Genomic DNA, 20,212 nt, shown 5'->3' on the forward strand with positions numbered 1-20,212 from the left:
ATGTACAATTACCACATTTTGTGAGAACTTGACAAAGTGCAGTTTTCGCTCATGGTTTATATTTTCCCTAATTTGTTGGTGTCCGTGTTGTTGTCATGTCTCTCCCATGTATTTTAGCATGCCATAGCTGCCGGAGAGAGAGGGGTCCTGTCTTCTCAGACCAACTCACAGCATGGGGTCTGCATGCTTTTCTAAACCATTGTTCCTCAACTTCATGAAGAAGAAAAAGGAGGAGGAAGGAGAGAATGAAAAAAGCACAAAAGCAATGGAACTTTCTTAATAACAAATTCTCTATAATTTAACTGTGGCCGGACAGAAAGGGAGAAGGTCCCCGTGAGAAGACGAGGACCTGTCTTTATAATTTGAGAATCTTGTTGAGAACATTATTACCTGAGACCTGATTTGTATTATTAGGAAAAGATGTTTTTTCTTGTTTTCATGGCCGTCTTTGCTGCGCTTCCCTTGGGATGGTGTTCACAGGTGAACTATTGTCAGTGCGACCAACCAGTAAAATCCGAAGGACACGGCACAGGACATTCTTACAGGCAGACAAGGCATCTCCACCATCAGGGGTCTCGCAGACGACACCGCGTGAGAGGTAAGTACCAGAACAGCCAGCATTCTCACTTGTTGGGCGTCTGACTTAAAAGACGGGTTTTAAATATATGTTTAGAATACGATCGTTCTATAGAATTTTCACAGGGGGACTTAGTGAGACTATTAGCGTAGCTCTTTCTGTTCTAAGGTTCAAGCCAATAGAAGTTATTGATTTGAGAGAATTGGTTGATCTAACGCAAGAAGTGGGTTATCTATGAATTTGCAATAATAACTACACAAATTGCTTTTAAAATACTTTTACACAGTGCAGGCATGTGTTCTTTAGAAAACTCTGTGCTATAATAAAAACAGTATATAAAATAACAGAGCTATATTTACATTATTACTCATACTGATATAATAATATAGAAGCACACACACTTACCTTACTATGTACACACACCTTGATATGTACACACATACCTACCATAATATGTATACACACCTACCTTAATTTGTACACACACACCCGAATATGCCCATATACACTCACACACACTTGCGAATTTCTATGCGGCCGCGTAAATATCTTTATATTGCTACATAGATTAGTAGATACAGCCATAAAAAAATATAAGATATATATATATACACATTAAACGGCTACATACATATATAGCTTTACATATTCAAATACAATAACATGTATCTACACAAAACTATAAATGTTTTTACAACATATGTGAATATCTGTTCACAAACACGTATACACTGCTATAGAGATATTTCTATAGTATAAATAAAGTTATAATATGATCAATCCAACACTTTTCTTGTCAATGTAATAGATTAACAAAGCAGGTTGTTGGCTTTTTTTATTTTTTATAACGAAGCAAGCATTCTGTTTCAGCCAGAGCTCTCTCTTAATGTCCTAACAATTTCAGTTAGCCATTGCTTTTGTTTTGGAGTTTTCCCAAATATTTGATCCTATGTAATATTATTATTATTATTATTATTATTATTACTGCTTAATAAAACGCCAGCATATTCCTCAGCACTGTACAATCAGGGAAAATAGACAGTACGGTATAGAAAAGGCAATTCAAGAGGAATATTACAAAGATTGCTTCAATAAATTGACAGCAAGAACATAACAGAAAAGTGATTTTTTTTGCGAAGCATTAGTAGCTTTTATAACGTTTCTAAGAACTGACAGTGGAGGAAAATGAAAACCACAAACATTTATGTGCTTTCTTCCAAAAAATAGTATACGAATCGGTGTAATATCAGAGGTTTATAATACACAGTAAATCATTTCTTTTACACGTAAAATAAATCATTAGATTTCTCTTTTCTGCTTATTGTGAAACAGCTGAAAAACTGTCCTTAAAGAAATAGATTCTCCAGGATATGATCAAATTTTGAACATATAAGGTTTATGGTCTGTAATAAAGTATGCAACAATTGCAGTTCTTGTGAATCACAGTAAAATTGTGTTATTTGAAAAATGAAATAATGCTGGGTGCGATCGCTCAAAAGCTTTGTCCTAAATTCCGGTCTTTAAATATGTGTGTGTCTGTGCATGAGTGTGTCTTTGCATGTGTTTGTGTATATGTGTGTCGGCACATGTGTTTGTGTGTGTCTGTGCAGGTGTTTGTGTCTGTGTTTGTGAATGTCTGTGCCTGTGCATGTGTTTGTGTGTGTCTGTGCAGGTGTTTGTGTCTGTGTTTGTGAATGTCTGTGCCTGTGCATGTGTTTGTGTGTGTCTGTGTATGTTTTTGAATGTGTTTATGTTTTTAATGTGTTTGTGTCCTTTCATGTGCTTGTGCATGTGTGTGTTTGGACATGTGTTTGCGTGTGTCTGTACATGTGTCTGTGTCTGTGTATGTGTGTGTCTGTGCATGTTTTTGTGTATGTGTGTGCATTTTTCACACTATTAGTATTTTTGTTGGATGCCTTGGCAAGTGTTCACACAGTAATACAATATTTCCAGTAAACCTTTCTCCATCATGTCCAACCTTTCACATATCTCAGCAGCTGCTGTGAAAATCCTAATAAAACATTTTCCATAAACTATCAGGAATATTCACTAAAGTTAGTAAATAGTAAAACGGAGAACAGAATTGACCCGGAGAGTTACATAGTTAAATAACTGAAAAGAGACATGTGTCCATCAAGTTCACGTTTTTTCTGTTGATCTAAAAGAAAGGGAAAAAAATCCAATCTGAAGCACTTCCAATTTTGCTACAAACTAGGAAATAAAATTCTTCTTGATCACAGAATGGCAGTCAGATATCTCCTTGGATCAAGAAGCTATTACCCCACTAATTAGAAATTATATCCCTGTATGTTATGTTTTTGTAAGTACCAATTGCTGTTTAAACATCTGTAAAGACTCTGATAAAACCACCTCTTCAGGCACAGAATTCCACATCCTTATTGTTCTTACTGTTAAAAAAAGGCAAAACATTTCCTTTGCCTTAGACTAAATCTCCTTTTTTCCAGTCTAATGGCGTAAACTTGTGTCCTATTCATATTCCTGTTTATGAATAGATTTACAGACAATAGTTTGTATTGGCCCGGATATATTTGTATAATGTTATCATATTCCCTCTGAGGCGCATTTTTCCAAACTAAAAAAAGATTTACATTTGTTAACCTTTCTATATAGCTAAAATGCTCCGTTCCTTTTATTAATTTTGTAGCTCATCTCTGCACCTTTTCTAGTGCCATGATATCCTTCTCTAGAACAGGTGCCCAAAATTCGTACAGCATATTCAATGTGTGGTCTAACCAGTGATTTATAAAGAGGCAAAATTATATTTTTATCCAGAGCATTAATGCCCCTATTTATACATGACAAAACCTTACTGGTCTTAGCAACTGCAGATTGACATTGCATATTGTTGCCTAGTTTGTCTATAGCAATTCCCATATCCTTCTAATGTGTTGTTATGCCTAATTCACATTCATTTAGGGTGTAAGCTGCCTGTGCATTCTTTACCCCAAAGCGTATAAGTTTGCATTTTTCTACATTGAATTTCATCTGCCATTTAAGTGCCCAGTCCCCAAAACTATCGAAATCCCTCTGCGGCAAAGTAATATCCTTCTCACATTGTATCACCTTACCTAGTTTTGTGCAAATACTGAAACATGGCTTTTAAAGCCTAAAATATATAAAAATAGAAAGCGGTCCCAAAACAGAACCCTGAGGGACACCACTTATCACTTTTTCTCCAGCTTGAAAAATTACCATTAATGACAACTCTATGTACTCAGTGGTGTATTTTGGATCTGTACTGCCCTAGGGATGACGGAATTCGGGCACCTGACTGACAGAAACACGCTCTCAGATACACTGACATACACATTAGGCATGACAGAACTCGGGCACCTGTCAAGACCACACCTCTTCCTGTTAAAGACTAACATACACTTTGACTGACAGAAGACACACTCTCAGATACACTGACATACACACTCACTGATTTGACACAATCTGACAGACACACACAATCACTGACTCACTCACAGACACACGCTGACAGACACACACAATCACTGACAGATATTCACACACTCACTGACATACACACATTGATAGGCATACACAATCAAACAGACACACACACACACATTCACTGACAGACACACTCACTCACAGACACACACAATCACTCAGACACACAGGCTCCCTCACAGACACACACACACACACACACACACACACTCACAGACAAACACAATCATTTAGACATAAACACACATTCACTGACAGACACACACTCACTCACTCACACACACACACACTCACAGACAAACACAATCATTTAGACATAAGCACACACACTGACAGACATACACTCACTCACTCACAGACACTCACAGACACATACTGACAGATATACACACATTCACTGACAGACACACTCACAAATATACACACACAGACTTACTGACACACAGACACACTAACAGACATACACACACAATGACAGACATACACACACACTGACAGACATACATACACACACACATTCCCCCAACCCCCCCAACACTCACAGACTATTTTTTTATTGCATTTAAATCCACCCAACCTCCCAACCTTTTGGAGAACTTGGTGGATTTTTTACCTGGGATCCAGTGGGGCTGCTGGCCGGGCTGTTTGGGCACTCCTTCCACAGCAGTATGGCAGCCTTCCATGATGGGCCCACATGGGCTGAAGATCAATAGGAAGGTACTCCCAATGCATCAGCCACCGATGCAGAGGATCTGATGTGGCAGGCGGCAAAGTCCACCGGGATCCAACGCTGTCCCCTGTAAGGGAAGAACTCGGCCTCACACCGGAGCAACCAAGTTCATGGCCCAAGGATGCAGGCCTTCACAATGACCAGGGGCTATAAGGATGAATTACTCTGCCTCTCAAAGTTTCATTGATGGTCTCTATTTGATCGAGGGTCTCTGTTCTATCGATGGTCTCTATTTGATCGATGATCTCTTATCGAACAATAATCTCTGTATAATCGATGGTCTCTTATCGAACGAGGGTCTCTGTTCAATAGATGATCTCTGTTCCCTAGACGATCTCTGTTCAACTGATAGTCTCTGATCGAACAATGCTCTCTGTTTGATCGATCTCTCGTAACAAACGAGGGTCTCTGTTCGATAGGTGTTCTCTGTTCAGACAAGGGTCTCTGTTTGATTAAGGGTCTCTGATTGAACAAGGGTCTCTGTAATGGTCTCTATTTGCTATTTGATTGAGGGTCTCTGTTCAATCAATGGTCTCTTATCGAACAATGATCTCTGTACGATGGATGATCTCTTTTTGATCGATCTCTCGTATTGAACAAGGGTCTCTGTTCGATAGATGTTCTCTGTTCAAACAAGGGTCTCTGTTTGATCAAGGGTCTCTGTTTGATCAAGGGTCTCTGATCGAGGGTCTCTGTTTGATCAAGGGTCTCTGATCGAGGGTCTCTGTTTGATCGAGGGTCTCTGATTGAACAACAGTCTCTATAATGCTTAGGAAGGTAAATCGTTTTCTGTCAGTCTCACACTTTGTTGATCCTATTCTCTCTGTAAGCATTATGAAAACTAGTCAACGTAGGGGACGAGTGAAGAATCATGCATGCTGGGATTGGTGTCTCTGTCATCATTAAGTGACTCAGATATGGAATTAGGATCCAGAGTGATCTAGGATCTGGTTATAAAATGGTATTAAATAGAGGTCAATGAGGCTGTACTCCCTATCCCACTGATATGTCCGTAAAGTGGGGCGGACGTATAGTTAGTTAACATTAGGATTTAGATTTTCAGCTTAGTCTTTGAATCTAATTGAACCTAATTTTGTGAAATGTCATACAGAACAGCAGTCATCATTAGTTTTGATTCATAATAACAAAATAACACTAATTCCTTTGTACACCGCGACAAAATATGTTGGTGATTTATAAATGTTAATAATAACTATAATCATTCAGCAATCCCTATAATAAATAACCCCTCAGCCCACTCAGGAAGCGGCATCAGCCTCCATTCCCCAAGTTGGATGGATTTATCATTAGGGACTCGGAAAATTTAGATTACCTCATTAAAAGATAACTGTCATCAAATTTTCACTCATTTTTTAAAAGTTGCATTTAATGAAATTTAATTTTTTTTCCTTTGTGCGTGTGTCGATGGTTGGTTTATAGAGAATTTATACAGCTTCTTCCTCTGACTGCCACAAAACAACCGGCCATGTGGCCATCGGTGTAAATTGAGACCATGTTAGCCCATACAGTCCAGAAATATGACTTTGTGCCATGAATTCCAGTCATACCTGGAAGATAGAGCCTTATTTATCAGTTTTGTGATCAATTAGATTATATATTAGATTGGTTTTCATGCCGATTCCTAATATTCAACACTTTTAACAGAATTTCTCCAGTTTTACCTTGACAAATACCCTCAACTCATTGTTTTATCTCCCTACATATACAGAGAGTTGATAATGTCCAAACACCAGTGTTAAAAGAACACACCAGCATGCTGAAATGTCTTATGTGTGCACAGTTATCACTTGCATAAATGCACTGTGTTACACACCCCTGACTGTCAATCAGACAACCAGTCCTGTTACTTCCTGGTTTGGTTAGCTCAGTGGAGATAAAGACAAGAAGCAGCAATTGCCCACCAACCTGCCTTGCAAAGACTTTTCATTGAGCTGCATTGGGAAGTCTGTGATTGGACAGAAGGTCTGGGTGGGGTTAGAAGGGGAGGGTTTGCAAAGGCTGCAGACAAGAAACTGCAGCATTTGCAAGCTATTTATAGATTTAATCCATTAAAAAATGCATAATTAAATTCATGCATGTTTTCATTTGGGGTCTATTTACTAAACAGTGTTTTTTTACTTATTTTGTATTTGGGCAGTGGAGTGTCGCTCCATATTACAACTCCCACCTTCTATGTGAAGCAGATCAGATCTAACTACTACATCAAACCTTTCACTAACAAATGTGTTTTCGTTAGAAAAGCGGGTCCTGACATATTAGACAAAGGCGAAAAATACCAGATTTCACATACAGAAGTGTGACAAAAATAGATTTAAGAAAAAAATGGTCTAATTACTGTTTTTTTTAATTAAAATGTCAGTTGTGGGAATATAACTTCTTAAAACCTTGTATTAACATAACTTCTTAAAACGTTACCAGAATATAAACTGCAACGTTTGATTGATTAATGCCTACATACAGTTGAGTTCTCTTACACCAATAACAAATTTAGTAAATAAAAAACTTTAGTTTAGAAAAACGTCGCCTGAGGGTGGATATGATAACATTATACAAATATATTCGGGGCCTTTACAAACCATTGTGTGGAAATCTATTCACAAACCGGACTTTACATAGGACATGAGGTCATGCGTTTAGACTGGAAGAAAGAAGATTTCGTCTAAGGCAAAGGAAAGGTTTTTTTAGATTAACAGCAAAAACAGATGTGAGGAAGGCTGAACTTGATGGACGCAAGTCTCTTTTCAGCTATGTAACTATGTAAAAATAATCTGATCTTTACTGTCACTTTCTGGCAGTTGTTGCAACATGCAAGGATGTTCTGTAGGTGGAGCAGTCTGCAATGCTATAGCACTGGAGGGGGCTAGCTACATTGGACAACTAACTACAAACAAGTAGCCAACTTTTACACAACCAATACATTGTCTCAACTCTCTGCACTCCCTTTCTAAGTTCACACCAATATTGCAATAACTGTATAATAATGATAATAATAATAATAATAATAATAATAATAATAATAATAATAATAAAAAATAAGAAAATGGAGCCCTGGCAGAGAGCTTTAAAATTAGCAATTAAACAGCCGATATATGCAAGTTGAAGGGTTAAGAAATTGTCTGATGGCAAAATAATATGGTTAATTAGGTTTCAAGGATGCTATTTCTATCTCATCTCCAAAGAATGGAATAGTTTATAGAATAAATCCTGATAACTGCTATTAAAGCACTGAATCTGTCAGAACTGGAACAGGTGACTAGTGATGTCCCGAACTGTTCGCCAGGAACCGTTCGCCGGTGAACATAGCTTGTTCGTGGCGAACGCGGCGGGCGAACATATGCGGTGGTCGGTTCGCCCCCTATTCATCATCATTTAGTAAACTTTGACCCTGTACCTCACAGTCAGCAGACACATTCCATCCAATCAGCAGCAGACCCTCCCTCCCAGACCCTCCCACCTCCATGACGAATAGGGGGCGGACCGACCATCGCATATGTTCGCCCACCGCGTTCGCCACGAACAAGCTATGTTCGCTGGCGAACGTTTCCTGGCGAACAGTACGTGACATCACTAGTGACAACTATTTAAAAAAAAAAAAAAAACAATAAGTCATTGATTGATTTTCTGTCCATTGTACTTTGATTTCCTGCTGGATATTTTTTACTACTAGACGTTCTGGGAAGAGACTGAGGAATATGACGTCTGTGTCCTGTTTTGCAAGAACTGAGTAAAAAAAGGACAATTGTCTTTAAAAAATAAAATGATATATTTTTTTTTTTTTATGTCATTACACAGAGTTGATATTAATTTACTTTCCATCCACTGATGACTAATGATTTAGGATAGTTCAAGCCACAAAGAACAATAACCACTTTTCCAGCCCAAACTGAATCAAAATTAGCCGAAATATATAAACAGTAAATGATATAAGTATAAATTCTGAAAAATAGAAACACTCCCAGCTGGGTTAATTTCTATTTCATGATAGACAGATTGCAATAACATTATACTACAGGGCTGTTGAATGCTTGAATCTGATTGGTTGATGAACGTTCTAAGGTGTGCATTATTTTCAGGGAGAGGCACGGCTAAAGTAGTTCCAGAGAGGTCTCGACCGCATTACAGTTCCATATCACTTTGCGTAGTCAACTGTAATAACGGAAAATAGGAAATAGGGGAAGAAAAACCTCTGCTAACATGCAGCCCCATGCGCTTGATCTGCCATTTTCGATGTCTAACTTCACAATCAATGGAAATGTGCAGTTTAATTGGAATAAATAGAGTATATAGTCCAATCCATAATCAATAGAAAATTTTACTGAATGAACATAAATAGATAGTCCTGCTGCACGGGTTTTCGTTACAGCCTACTGTCAAATATAGAAAAATAAAATTAACAAATGAATTAAAACTAAGGCATTAATAAATAAATTAAATATTGATGTACATGCTTTTCTGTCTCATTATTGCAACCTCTCTCTGTCTCTCTAATAACTGCACTAATAACTGCATTAGTCTGCTAACAGTGGCTCAAATCTCCGTTACTAACTCTTAAATGACGTTTTGGAATTAGCAACGAAGGCATGGGAATTAATACCTAAAAAAAATTAGTCCTACAAGAGCGTTTTAATGCCAAAAACTTGACAAACGTCTTGAAATACATCAATTGAACAATGTTTTGAGGTGTGGTAGTATAAGCGGAATAATTGGCTCCAGGCCGTTGAATTATTAGAAAAAATAATGCACACCCAATATGTAACGGCCACTCCGCTTCGCGTCATGACCACATTACCACCTCGGGTGTGCATTATTTTTCTAATAATTCAACGGCCTGTCGTCAATTACTTATTAGATTAATAGATCTTGTTAGAGTGTTGGCCCATGCTGCATCTCTTACATGTATTTATATATAAATAGATAAAGTACATACCAAAAGAGTTGTGTCAGCGAACCACCCATGGACAGCTGTTTCGTTGTTAATGCATCTCGTCAGCATGAGTGGTTCAATAGCTTTGCTCCTCTTCCTGAGTTGTTTTCAAAGTTGTTGTATAGAGCAGAGACATACTCCAAGGAATCCATATATAAAGTGGAATTATGAGGCAAAAATGTGGTTCTTTGTTGAGCTCATTTGCATACGCCTACCCAGAATACCTTGCAGTAGTGAGAGCACTGTTAAAGTGATATTTCTGTGGGAAAAGCAGGTTGTATGGCTTGACTGGTGTGTGTATTTGTGTTTAGCAATGTATTAACTATCCACTAAATAGATAAAGCAATACGGACACTTGTCTCTATGTAAGAAGAGTTTAGTTATGAAGAGACGTTAACACATTTAAATCTCTTTAGTTAGGGAAAAACTGTGCTAGCATTATACAAATATATCCAGGGCCAATACAAACCATTGTCTGGAAAACTGTTCATAAGCAGGACTTTACATAGGACAAGTGGTCACACATTTAGACAGGAAGAAATGAGATTTTGTCTAAGGCAAATGAAAAAGATTTTTTACAGTAAGAACAATAAGTATGTGGAATTCTCTGCCCGAAGAAGTGGTTTTATAGGGGTCCGTACAGATGTTTAAACTGCAATTAGAAAAATACTTGCAAATTTTCTTTCGAATATACAGCAATAATCAAATCTGATAAAGGCTGAACTTGATGGGTGCATGTTTCTTTTCATAATTTAAAACGAGTCTACTTCTGATAAAATGCATGGTGCCAGACCCCTACATGCATATATAGTGTATAAACAGAGCGAGCCCTGCTTCTATCTATGGATTTATATAGTGTATAAACAGAGCGAACCCTGCTTCTATCTATCTATGGATTTATATAGTGTATAAACAGAGCAAGCCCTGCTTCTATCTATGGATTTATATAGTGTATAAACAGAGCGAGCCCTGCTTCTATCTATGGTTTTATATAGTGTATAAACAGAGCGAGCCCTGCTTCTATCTATCTATAGATTTATTTAGTGTATAAACAGAGAGAGCCCTGCTTCTATCTATCCATGGATTTATATAGTGTACAAACAGAGTGAGCCCTGCTTCTATCTATCTATGGATTTATATAGTGTACAAACAGAGTGAGCCCTGCTTCTATCTATCTATGGATTTATATAGTGTAAAAACAGAGTGAGCCCTGCTTCTATCTATCTGTGGATTTATATAGTGTAAAATAGAGCGAGCCCTGCTTCTATCTATCTATGGATTCATATAGTGTATAAACAGAGCGAGCCCTGCTTCTATCTATTTATGGATTTATATAGTGTAAAAACAGAGCGAGCCCTGCTTCTATCTATCTATGGATTTATATAGCGTATAAACAGAGCGAGCTCTGCTTCTATCTATCTATGGATTCATATAGTGTATAAACAGAGCGAGCCCTGCTTCTTTCTATGGATTTATAAAGTGTATAGACAGAGCGAGCCCTGCTTCTATCAATCTATGGATTTATAAAGTGTATAAACAGAGCGAGCCCTGCTTCTATCTGTCTATGGATTTATATAGTGTATAAACAGAGCGAGCCCTGCTTCTATCTATGGATTTATATAGCGTATAAACAGAGCGAGCCCTGCTTCTATCTATCTATGGATTTATATAGTGTATGAACAGAGCGAGCCCTGCTTCTATCTATGGATTTATATAGCGTATAAACAGAGTGAGCCCTGCTTCTGTCTATCTATGGATTTATATAGTGTATAAACAGAGCGAGCCCTGCTTCTATCTATCTATGGATTTATATAGTGTATAAACAGAGCAAGCCCTGCTTCTATCTATGGATTTATATAGTGTATAAACAAAGCGAGTCCTGCTTCTATCTATCTATGGATTTATATAGCGTATAAAGAGAGCGAGTCCTGCTTCTATCTATCTATGGATTTATATAGTGTATAAACAGAGCGAGCCCTGCTTCTATGTATGGATTTATATAGTGTATAAAGAGAGCGAGTCCTGCTTCTATCTATCTATGGATTTATATAGTGTATAAACAGAGCGAGCCCTGCTTCTATCTATGGATTTATATAGCGTATAAACAGAGCGAGCCCTGCTTCTATCTATGGATTTATATAGTGTATAAACAGAGCGAGCCCTGCTTCTATCTATCTATGGATTTATATAGTGTATAAACAGAGCGAGCCCTGCTTCTATCTATCTATGGATTTATATAGTGTATAAACAGAGCGAGCCCTGCTTCTATCTATCTATGGATTTATATAGTGTATAAACAGAGTGAGCCCTGCTTCTATCTATCTATGGATTTATATAGTGTATAAACAGAGCGAACCCTGCTTCTATCTATCTATGGATTTATATAGTGTATAAACAGAGCGAGCCCTGCTTCTATCTATCTATGGATTTATATAGTGTATAAACAGAGCGAACCCTGCTTCTATCTATCTATGGATTTATATAGTGTATAAACAGAGCAAGCCCTGCTTCTATCTATGGATTTATATAGTTTATAAACAGAGCGAGCCCTGCTTCTATCTATGGTTTTATATAGTGTATAAACAGAGCGAGCCCTGCTTCTATCTATCTATAGATTTATTTAGTGTATAAACAGAGCGAGCCCTGCTTCTATCTATCCATGGATTTATATAGTGTACAAACAGAGTGAGCCCTGCTTCTATCTATCTATGGATTTATATAGTGTACAAACAGAGTGAGCCCTGCTTCTATCTATCTATGGATTTATATAGTGTAAAAACAGAGTGAGCCCTGCTTCTATCTATCTGTGGATTTATATAGTGTAAAATAGAGCGAGCCCTGCTTCTATCTATCTATGGATTCATATAGTGTATAAACAGAGCGAGCCCTGCTTCTATCTATTTATGGATTTATATAGTGTAAAAACAGAGCGAGCCCTGCTTCTATCTATCTATGGATTTATATAGCGTATAAACAGAGCGAGCTCTGCTTCTATCTATCTATGGATTCATATAGTGTATAAACAGAGCGAGCCCTGCTTCTTTCTATGGATTTATAAAGTGTGTAGACAGAGCGAGCCCTGCTTCTATCAATCTATGGATTTATAAAGTGTATAAACAGAGCGAGCCCTGCTTCTATCTGTCTATGGATTTATATAGTGTATAAACAGAGCGAGCCCTGCTTCTATCTATGGATTTATATACCGTATAAACAGAGCGAGCCCTGCTTCTATCTATCTATGGATTTATATAGTGTATGAACAGAGCGAGCCCTGCTTCTATCTATGGATTTATATAGCGTATAAACAGAGCGAGCCCTGCTTCTATCTATGGTTTTATATAGTGTATAAACAGAGCGAGCCCTGCTTCTATCTATCCATGGATTTATATAGTGTACAAACAGAGTGAGCCCTGCTTCTATCTATCTATGGATTTATATAGTGTATAAACAGAGCGAGCCCTGCTTCTATCTATCTATGGATTTATATAGTGTATAAACAGAGCAAGCCCTGCTTCTATCTATGGATTTATATAGTGTATAAACAAAGCGAGTCCTGCTTCTATCTATCTATGGATTTATATAGCGTATAAAGAGAGCGAGTCCTGCTTCTATCTATCTATGGATTTATATAGTGTATAAACAGAGCGAGCCCTGCTTCTATGTATGGATTTATATAGTGTATAAAGAGAGCGAGTCCTGCTTCTATCTATCTATGGATTTATATAGTGTATAAACAGAGTGAGCCCTGCTTCTATCTATGGATTTATATAGCGTATAAACAGAGCGAGCCCTGCTTCTATCTATGGATTTATATAGTGTATAAACAGAGCGAGCCCTGCTTCTATCTATCTATGGATTTATATAGTGTATAAACAGAGCGAGCCCTGCTTCTATCTATCTATGGATTTATATAGTGTATAAACAGAGCGAGCCCTGCTTCTATCTATCTATGGATTTATATAGTGTATAAACAGAGTGAGCCCTGCTTCTATCTATCTATGGATTTATATAGTGTATAAACAGAGCGAGCCCTGCTTCTATCTATCTATGGATTTATATAGTGTATAAACAGAGCGAGCCCTGCTTCTATCTATGGATTTATATAGTGTATAAACAGAGCGAGCCCTGCTTCTATCTATGGTTTTATATAGTGTATAAACAGAGCGAGCCCTGCTTCTATCTATCCATGGATTTATATAGTGTACAAACAGAGTGAGCCCTGCTTCTATCTATCTATGGATTTATATAGTGTATAAACAGAGCGAGCCCTGCTTCTATCTATCTATGGATTTATATAGTGTATAAACAGAGCGAGCCCTGCTTCTATCTATGGATTTATATAGTGTATAAACAGAGCGAGCCCTGCTTCTATCTATGGTTTTATATAGTGTATAAACAGAGCGAGCCCTGCTTCTATCTATCCATGGATTTATATAGTGTACAAACAGAGTGAGCCCTGCTTCTATCTATCTATGGATTTATATAGTGTAAAAACAGAGTGAGCCCTGCTTCTATCTATCTGTGGATTTATATAGTGTAAAATAGAGCGAGCCCTGCTTCTATCTATCTATGGATTTATATAGTGTATAAACAGAGCGAGCCCTGCTTCTATCTATTTATGGATTTATATAGTGTAAAAACAGAGCGAGCCCTGCTTCTATCTATCTATGGATTTATATAGTGTATAAACAGAGCAAGCCCTGCTTCTATCTATCTATGGATTTATATAGTGTAGAAAGAGAGCGAGTCCTGCTTCTATCTATCTATGGATTTATATAGTGTATAAACAGAGCGAGCCCTGCTTCTATCTATGGATTTATATAGTGTATAAAGAGAGCGAGTCCTGCTTCTATCTATCTATGGATTTATATAGTGTATAAACAGAGCGAGCCCTGCTTCTATCTATGGATTTATATAGCGTATAAACAGAGTGAGCCCTGCTTCTGTCTATCTATGGATTTATATAGTGTATAAACAGAGCGAGCCCTGCTTCTATCTATCTATGGATTTATATAGTGTATAAACAGAGCAAGCCCTGCTTCTATCCATCTATGGATTTATATAGCGTATAAACAAAGCGAGTCCTGCTTCTATCAATCTATGGATTTATATAGCGTATAGAGAGAGCGAGTCCTGCTTCTATCTATCTATGGATTTATATAGTGTATAAACAGAGCGAGCCCTGCTTCTATCTATGGATTTATATAGTGTATAAACAGAGCAAGCCCTGCTTCTATCTATGGATTTATATAGCGTATAAACAGAGCGAGCCCTGCTTCTATCTATGGATTTATATAGTGTATAAACAGAGCGAGCCCTGCTTCTATCTATCTATGGATTTATATAGTGTATAAACAGAGCGAGCCCTGCTTCTATCTATTTATGGATTTATATAGTGTAAAAACAGAGCGAGCCCTGCTTCTATCTATCTATGGATTTATATAGTGTATAAACAGAGCAAGCCCTGCTTCTATCTATCTATTTATTTATATAGTGTATAAACAGAGCAAGCCCTGCTTCTATCTATGGATTTATATAGTGTATAAAGAGAGCGAGTCCTGCTTCTATCTATCTATGGATTTATATAGTGTATAAACAGAGCGAGCCCTGCTTCTATCTATGGATTTATGTAGCGTATAAACAGAGTGAGCCCTGCTTCTGTCTATCTATGGATTTATATAGTGTATAAACAGAGCGAGCCCTGCTTCTATCTATCTATGGATTTATATAGTGTATAAACAGAGCAAGCCCTGCTTCTATCCATCTATGGATTTATATAGCGTATAAACAAAGCGAGTCCTGCTTCTATCTATCTATGGATTTATATAGCGTATAAAGAGAGCGAGTCCTGCTTCTATCTATCTATGGATTTATATAGTGTATAAACAGAGCGAGCCCTGCTTCTATCTATGGATTTATATAGTGTATAAACAGAGCAAGCCCTGCTTCTATCTATGGATTTATATAGCGTATAAACAGAGCGAGCCCTGCTTCTATCTATGGATTGATATAGTGTATAAACAGAGCGAGCCCTGCTTCTATCTATCTATGGATTTATATAGTGTATAAACAGAGCGAGCCCTGCTTCTATCTATTTATGGATTTATATAGTGTAAAAACAGAGCGAGCCCTGCTTCTATCTATCTATGGATTTATATAGTGTATAAACAAAGCGAGTCCTGCTTCTATCTATCTATGGATTTATATAGTGTATAAACAGAGCGAGCCCTGCTTCTATCTATGGATTTATATAGCGTATAAACAGAGCGAGCCCTGCTTCTATCTATGGATTTATATAGTGTATAAACAGAGCGAGCCCTGCTTCTATCTATCTATGGATTTATATAGTGTATAAACAGAGCGAGCCCTGCTTCTATCTATCTATGGATTTATATAGTGTATAAACAGAGCGAGCCCTGCTTCTATCTATCTATGGATTTATATAGTGTATAAACAGAGTGAGCCCTGCTTCTATCTATCTATGGATTTATATAGTGTATAAACAGAGCGAGCCCTGCTTCTGTCTATCTATGGATTTATATAGTGTTTAAACAGAGCGAGCCCTGCTTCTATCTATGGATTTATATAGTGTATAAACAGAGCGAGCCCTGCTTCTATCTATGGTTTTATATAGTGTATAAACAGAGCGAGCCCTGCTTCTGTCTATGGATTTATATAGTGTATAAACAAAGCGAGTCCTGCTTCTATCTATCTATGGATTTATATAGTGTATAAAGAGAGCGAGTCCTGCTTCTATCTATCTATGGATTTATATAGTGTATAAACAGAGCGAGCCCTGCTTCTATCTATCTATGGATTTATATAGTGTATAAACAGAGCGAGCCCTGCTTCTATCTATCTATGGATTTATATAGTGTATAAAAAGAGCAAGTCCTGCTTCTATCTATGGATTTATATAGCGTATAAACAGAGCGAGCCCTGCTTCTATCTATGGTTTTATATAGTGTATAAACAGAGCGAGCCCTGCTTCTATCTATCCATGGATTTATATAGTGTATAAACAGAGCAAGCCCTGCTTCTATCTATGGATTTATATAGCGTATAAACAGAGCGAGCCCTGCTTCTATCTAGGGATTTATATAGTGTATAAACAGAGCGAGCCCTGCTTCTATCTATCTATGGATTTATATAGTGTATAAACAGAGCGAGCCCTGCTTCAATCTATGGATTTATATAGTGTATAAACAGAGCGAGCCCTGATTCTATCTATGGATTTATATAGTGTATAAACAAAGCGAGTCCTGCTTCTATCTATCTATGGATTTATATAGTGTATAAAGAGAGCGAGTCCTGCTTCTATCTATGGATTTATATAGTGTATAAACAGAGCGAGCCCTGCTTCTATCTATGGATTTATATAGTGTATTAACAGAGCGAGCCCTGCTTCTATCTATGAATTTATATAGTGTATAAACAGAGCGAGCCCTGCTTCTATCTATGGATTTATATAGTGTATAAACAGAGCGAGCCCTGCTTCTATCTATCTATGGATTTATATAGTGTATAAACAGAGCGAGCCCTGCTTCTATCTATCTATGGATTTATATAGTGTATAAACAGAGCGAGCCCTGCTTCTATCTATCTATTGATTTATATAGTGTATAAACAGAGCGAGCCCTGCTTCTATCTATGGATTTATATAGTGTATAAACAGAGCGAGCCCTGCTTCTATCTGTCTATGGATTTATATAGTGTATAAACAGAGCGAGCCCTGCTTCTATCTATCTATGGATTTATATAGTGTATAAACAGAGCAAGCCCTGCTTCTATCTATCTATGGATTTATATAGTGTATAAACAGAGCGAGCCCTGCTTCTATCTATCTATGGATTTATATAGCGTATAAACAAAGCGAGTCCTGCTTCTATCTATCTATGGATTTATATAGCGTATAAACAAAGCGAGCCCTGCTTCTATCTATCTATGGATTTATATAGTGTATAAACAGAGCAAGCCCTGCTTCTCTCTATCTATGGATTTACATAGTGTATAAACAGAGCGAGCCCTGCTTATTCGAGCCTGATGCTGAAGGCGGATGGAAATGCATCCAACAATTACTATATAATTGATATTACCTGATAAAGGGTAGAAGTGTACTGGGGAGGTGTCCAGCCTGGGCTGCTGAATATGCTCGAGGTCATTTTTTTTAAAAATAGTAGTTTGAGCTTACAGAATGTCCTTTAATTACGGCACGCTTTGATCTTGCTGAGCTCTTCACTGATCATTAAGCTCGCAAATCACTTTAGGTTTGTGTAAAATAAACACATGTAAATTTATAAACATTTCAAAACATCAAAGTGTGTGTCGGCTCCCACTGGGAAACTGAAAATGTGATTTAAAAGCAGACCGTAAACACCAAGTTTAAAATACTGATTGCAGGTATGAACCTGTCTTTACCGCTCCAGCTGGAAGGTTATTCCAGGTATTTACTACCCTTTCTATATCACTGTTACTGCTTCCATTGGAAGGCTATTCCAGGTATCTACTACCCTTTCTATATCACTGTTACTGCTCCCACTGGAGTGGGAGTCTATTCCTGGTATCTACTACCCTTTCTATATCACTGTTACTGCTCCCACTGGAGTGGGAGGCTATTGCTGGTATCTACTACCCTTTCTATATCACTGTTACTGCTTCCACTGGAAGGCTATTCCAGGTATCTACTACCCTTTCTATATCACTTTTACTGCTCCCACTGGAAGGCTATTGCTGGTATCTACTACCCTTTCTATATCACTGTTACTGCTCCCACTGGAGTGGGAGGCTATTCCTGGTATCTACTACCCTTTCTATATCACTGTTGGCCTTTACCGCTCTCACTGGAAGGCTATTTCAGGTATTTACTACCCTTTCTATATCACTGTTACTGCTTCCACTGGAAGGCTATTCCAGGTATCTACTACCCTTTCTATATCACTGTTACTGCTCCCACTGGAAGGCTATTCCAGGTATCTACTACTCTTTGTATATCAGTATTACTGCTTCCACTGGAAGGCTATTCCAGGTATCTACTACCCTTTCGATATCACTGTTACTGCTCCCACTGGAGTGGGAGGCTATTCCTGGTATCTACTACCCTTTCTATATCACTGTTACTGCTCCCACTGGAAGGCTATTCCAGGTATCTACTACCCTTTCTATATATCTGTTACTGCTCCCACTGGAGTGGGAGGCTATTCCTGGTATCTACTACCCTTTCTATATCACTGTTACTGTTCCCACTGGAAGGCTATTGCTGGTATCTACTACCCTTTCTATATCACTGTTACTGCCCCCACTGGAAGGCTATTGCTGGTATCTACTACCCTTTCTATATCACTGTTACTGATCCCACTGAAGTCGGAGGCTATTCCTGGTATCTACTACCCTTTCTATATAACTGTTACTGCTCCCACTGGAAGGCTATTTGAGGAATCTACTACCCTTTCTATATAACTGTTACTGCTCCCACTGGAAGGCTATTGCTGGTATCTACTACCCTTTCTATATCACTGTTACTGCTCCCACTGGAGTGGGAGTCTATTCCTGGTATCTACTACCCTTTATATATCACTGTTACTGCTCCCACTGGAAGGCTATTGCTGGTATCTACTACCCTTTCTATATCACTGTTACTGCTCCCACTGGAGTGGGAGGCTATTCCTGGTATCTACTACCCTTTCTATATCACTTTTACTGCTCCCACTGGAAGGCTATTGCTGGTATCTACTACCCTTTCTATATCACTGTTACTGCTCCCACTGGAAGGCTATTCCAGGTATCTACTACCCTTTCTATATCACTGTTACTGCTCCCACTGGAGTGGGAGTCTATTCCTGGTATCTACTACCCTTTCTATATCACTGTTACTGCTCCCACTGGAGTGGGAGGCTATTGCTGGTATCTACTACCCTTTCTATATCACTGTTACTGCTTCCACTGGAAGGCTATTCCAGGTATCTACTACCCTTTCTATATCACTTTTACTGCTCCCACTGGAAGGCTATTGCTGGTATCTACTACCCTTTCTATATCACTGTTACTGCTCCCACTGGAAGGCTATTCCAGGTATCTACTACCCTTTCTATATCACTGTTACTGCTCCCACTGGAGTGGGAGTCTATTCCTGGTATCTACTACCCTTTCTATATCACTGTTACTGCTCCCACTGGAGTGGGAGGCTATTCCTGGTATCTACTACCCTTTCTATATCACTGTTGGCCTTTACCGCTCTCACTGGAAGGCTATTTCAGGTATTTACTACCCTTTCTATATCACTGTTACTGCTCCCACTGGAGTGGGAGGCTATTGCTGGTATCTACTACCCTTTCTATATCACTGTTACTGCTTCCACTGGAAGGCTATTCCAGGTATCTACTACCCTTTCTATATCACTTTTACTGCTCCCACTGGAAGGCTATTGCTGGTATCTACTACCCTTTCTATATCACTGTTACTGCTCCCACTGGAAGGCTATTCC

The 20,212-nt window shown here is 38.1% G+C and overlaps 1 protein-coding gene across 2 annotated transcripts in view; it reads left to right on the plus strand.

Moving 5' to 3' along the window:
• The first annotated feature begins 211 nt into the window (after positions 1–211).
• ROBO4 (roundabout guidance receptor 4) overlaps positions 212–20,212 on the plus strand; it is a 122,053-nt gene continuing 102,052 nt past the window's right edge. For both annotated transcript variants that reach the window (XM_063437173.1, XM_063437174.1), the window contains exon 1: positions 212–598. In XM_063437173.1, the coding sequence (XP_063293243.1) occupies positions 421–598 (178 nt within the window). In that variant the 5' untranslated portion in view covers positions 212–420. The remainder of the gene's footprint in view (positions 599–20,212) is intronic.

The sequence above is a fragment of the Pelobates fuscus genome, chromosome 11 (assembly GCF_036172605.1).
Source record: "Pelobates fuscus isolate aPelFus1 chromosome 11, aPelFus1.pri, whole genome shotgun sequence".
NCBI lineage: Eukaryota > Metazoa > Chordata > Amphibia > Anura > Pelobatidae > Pelobates > Pelobates fuscus.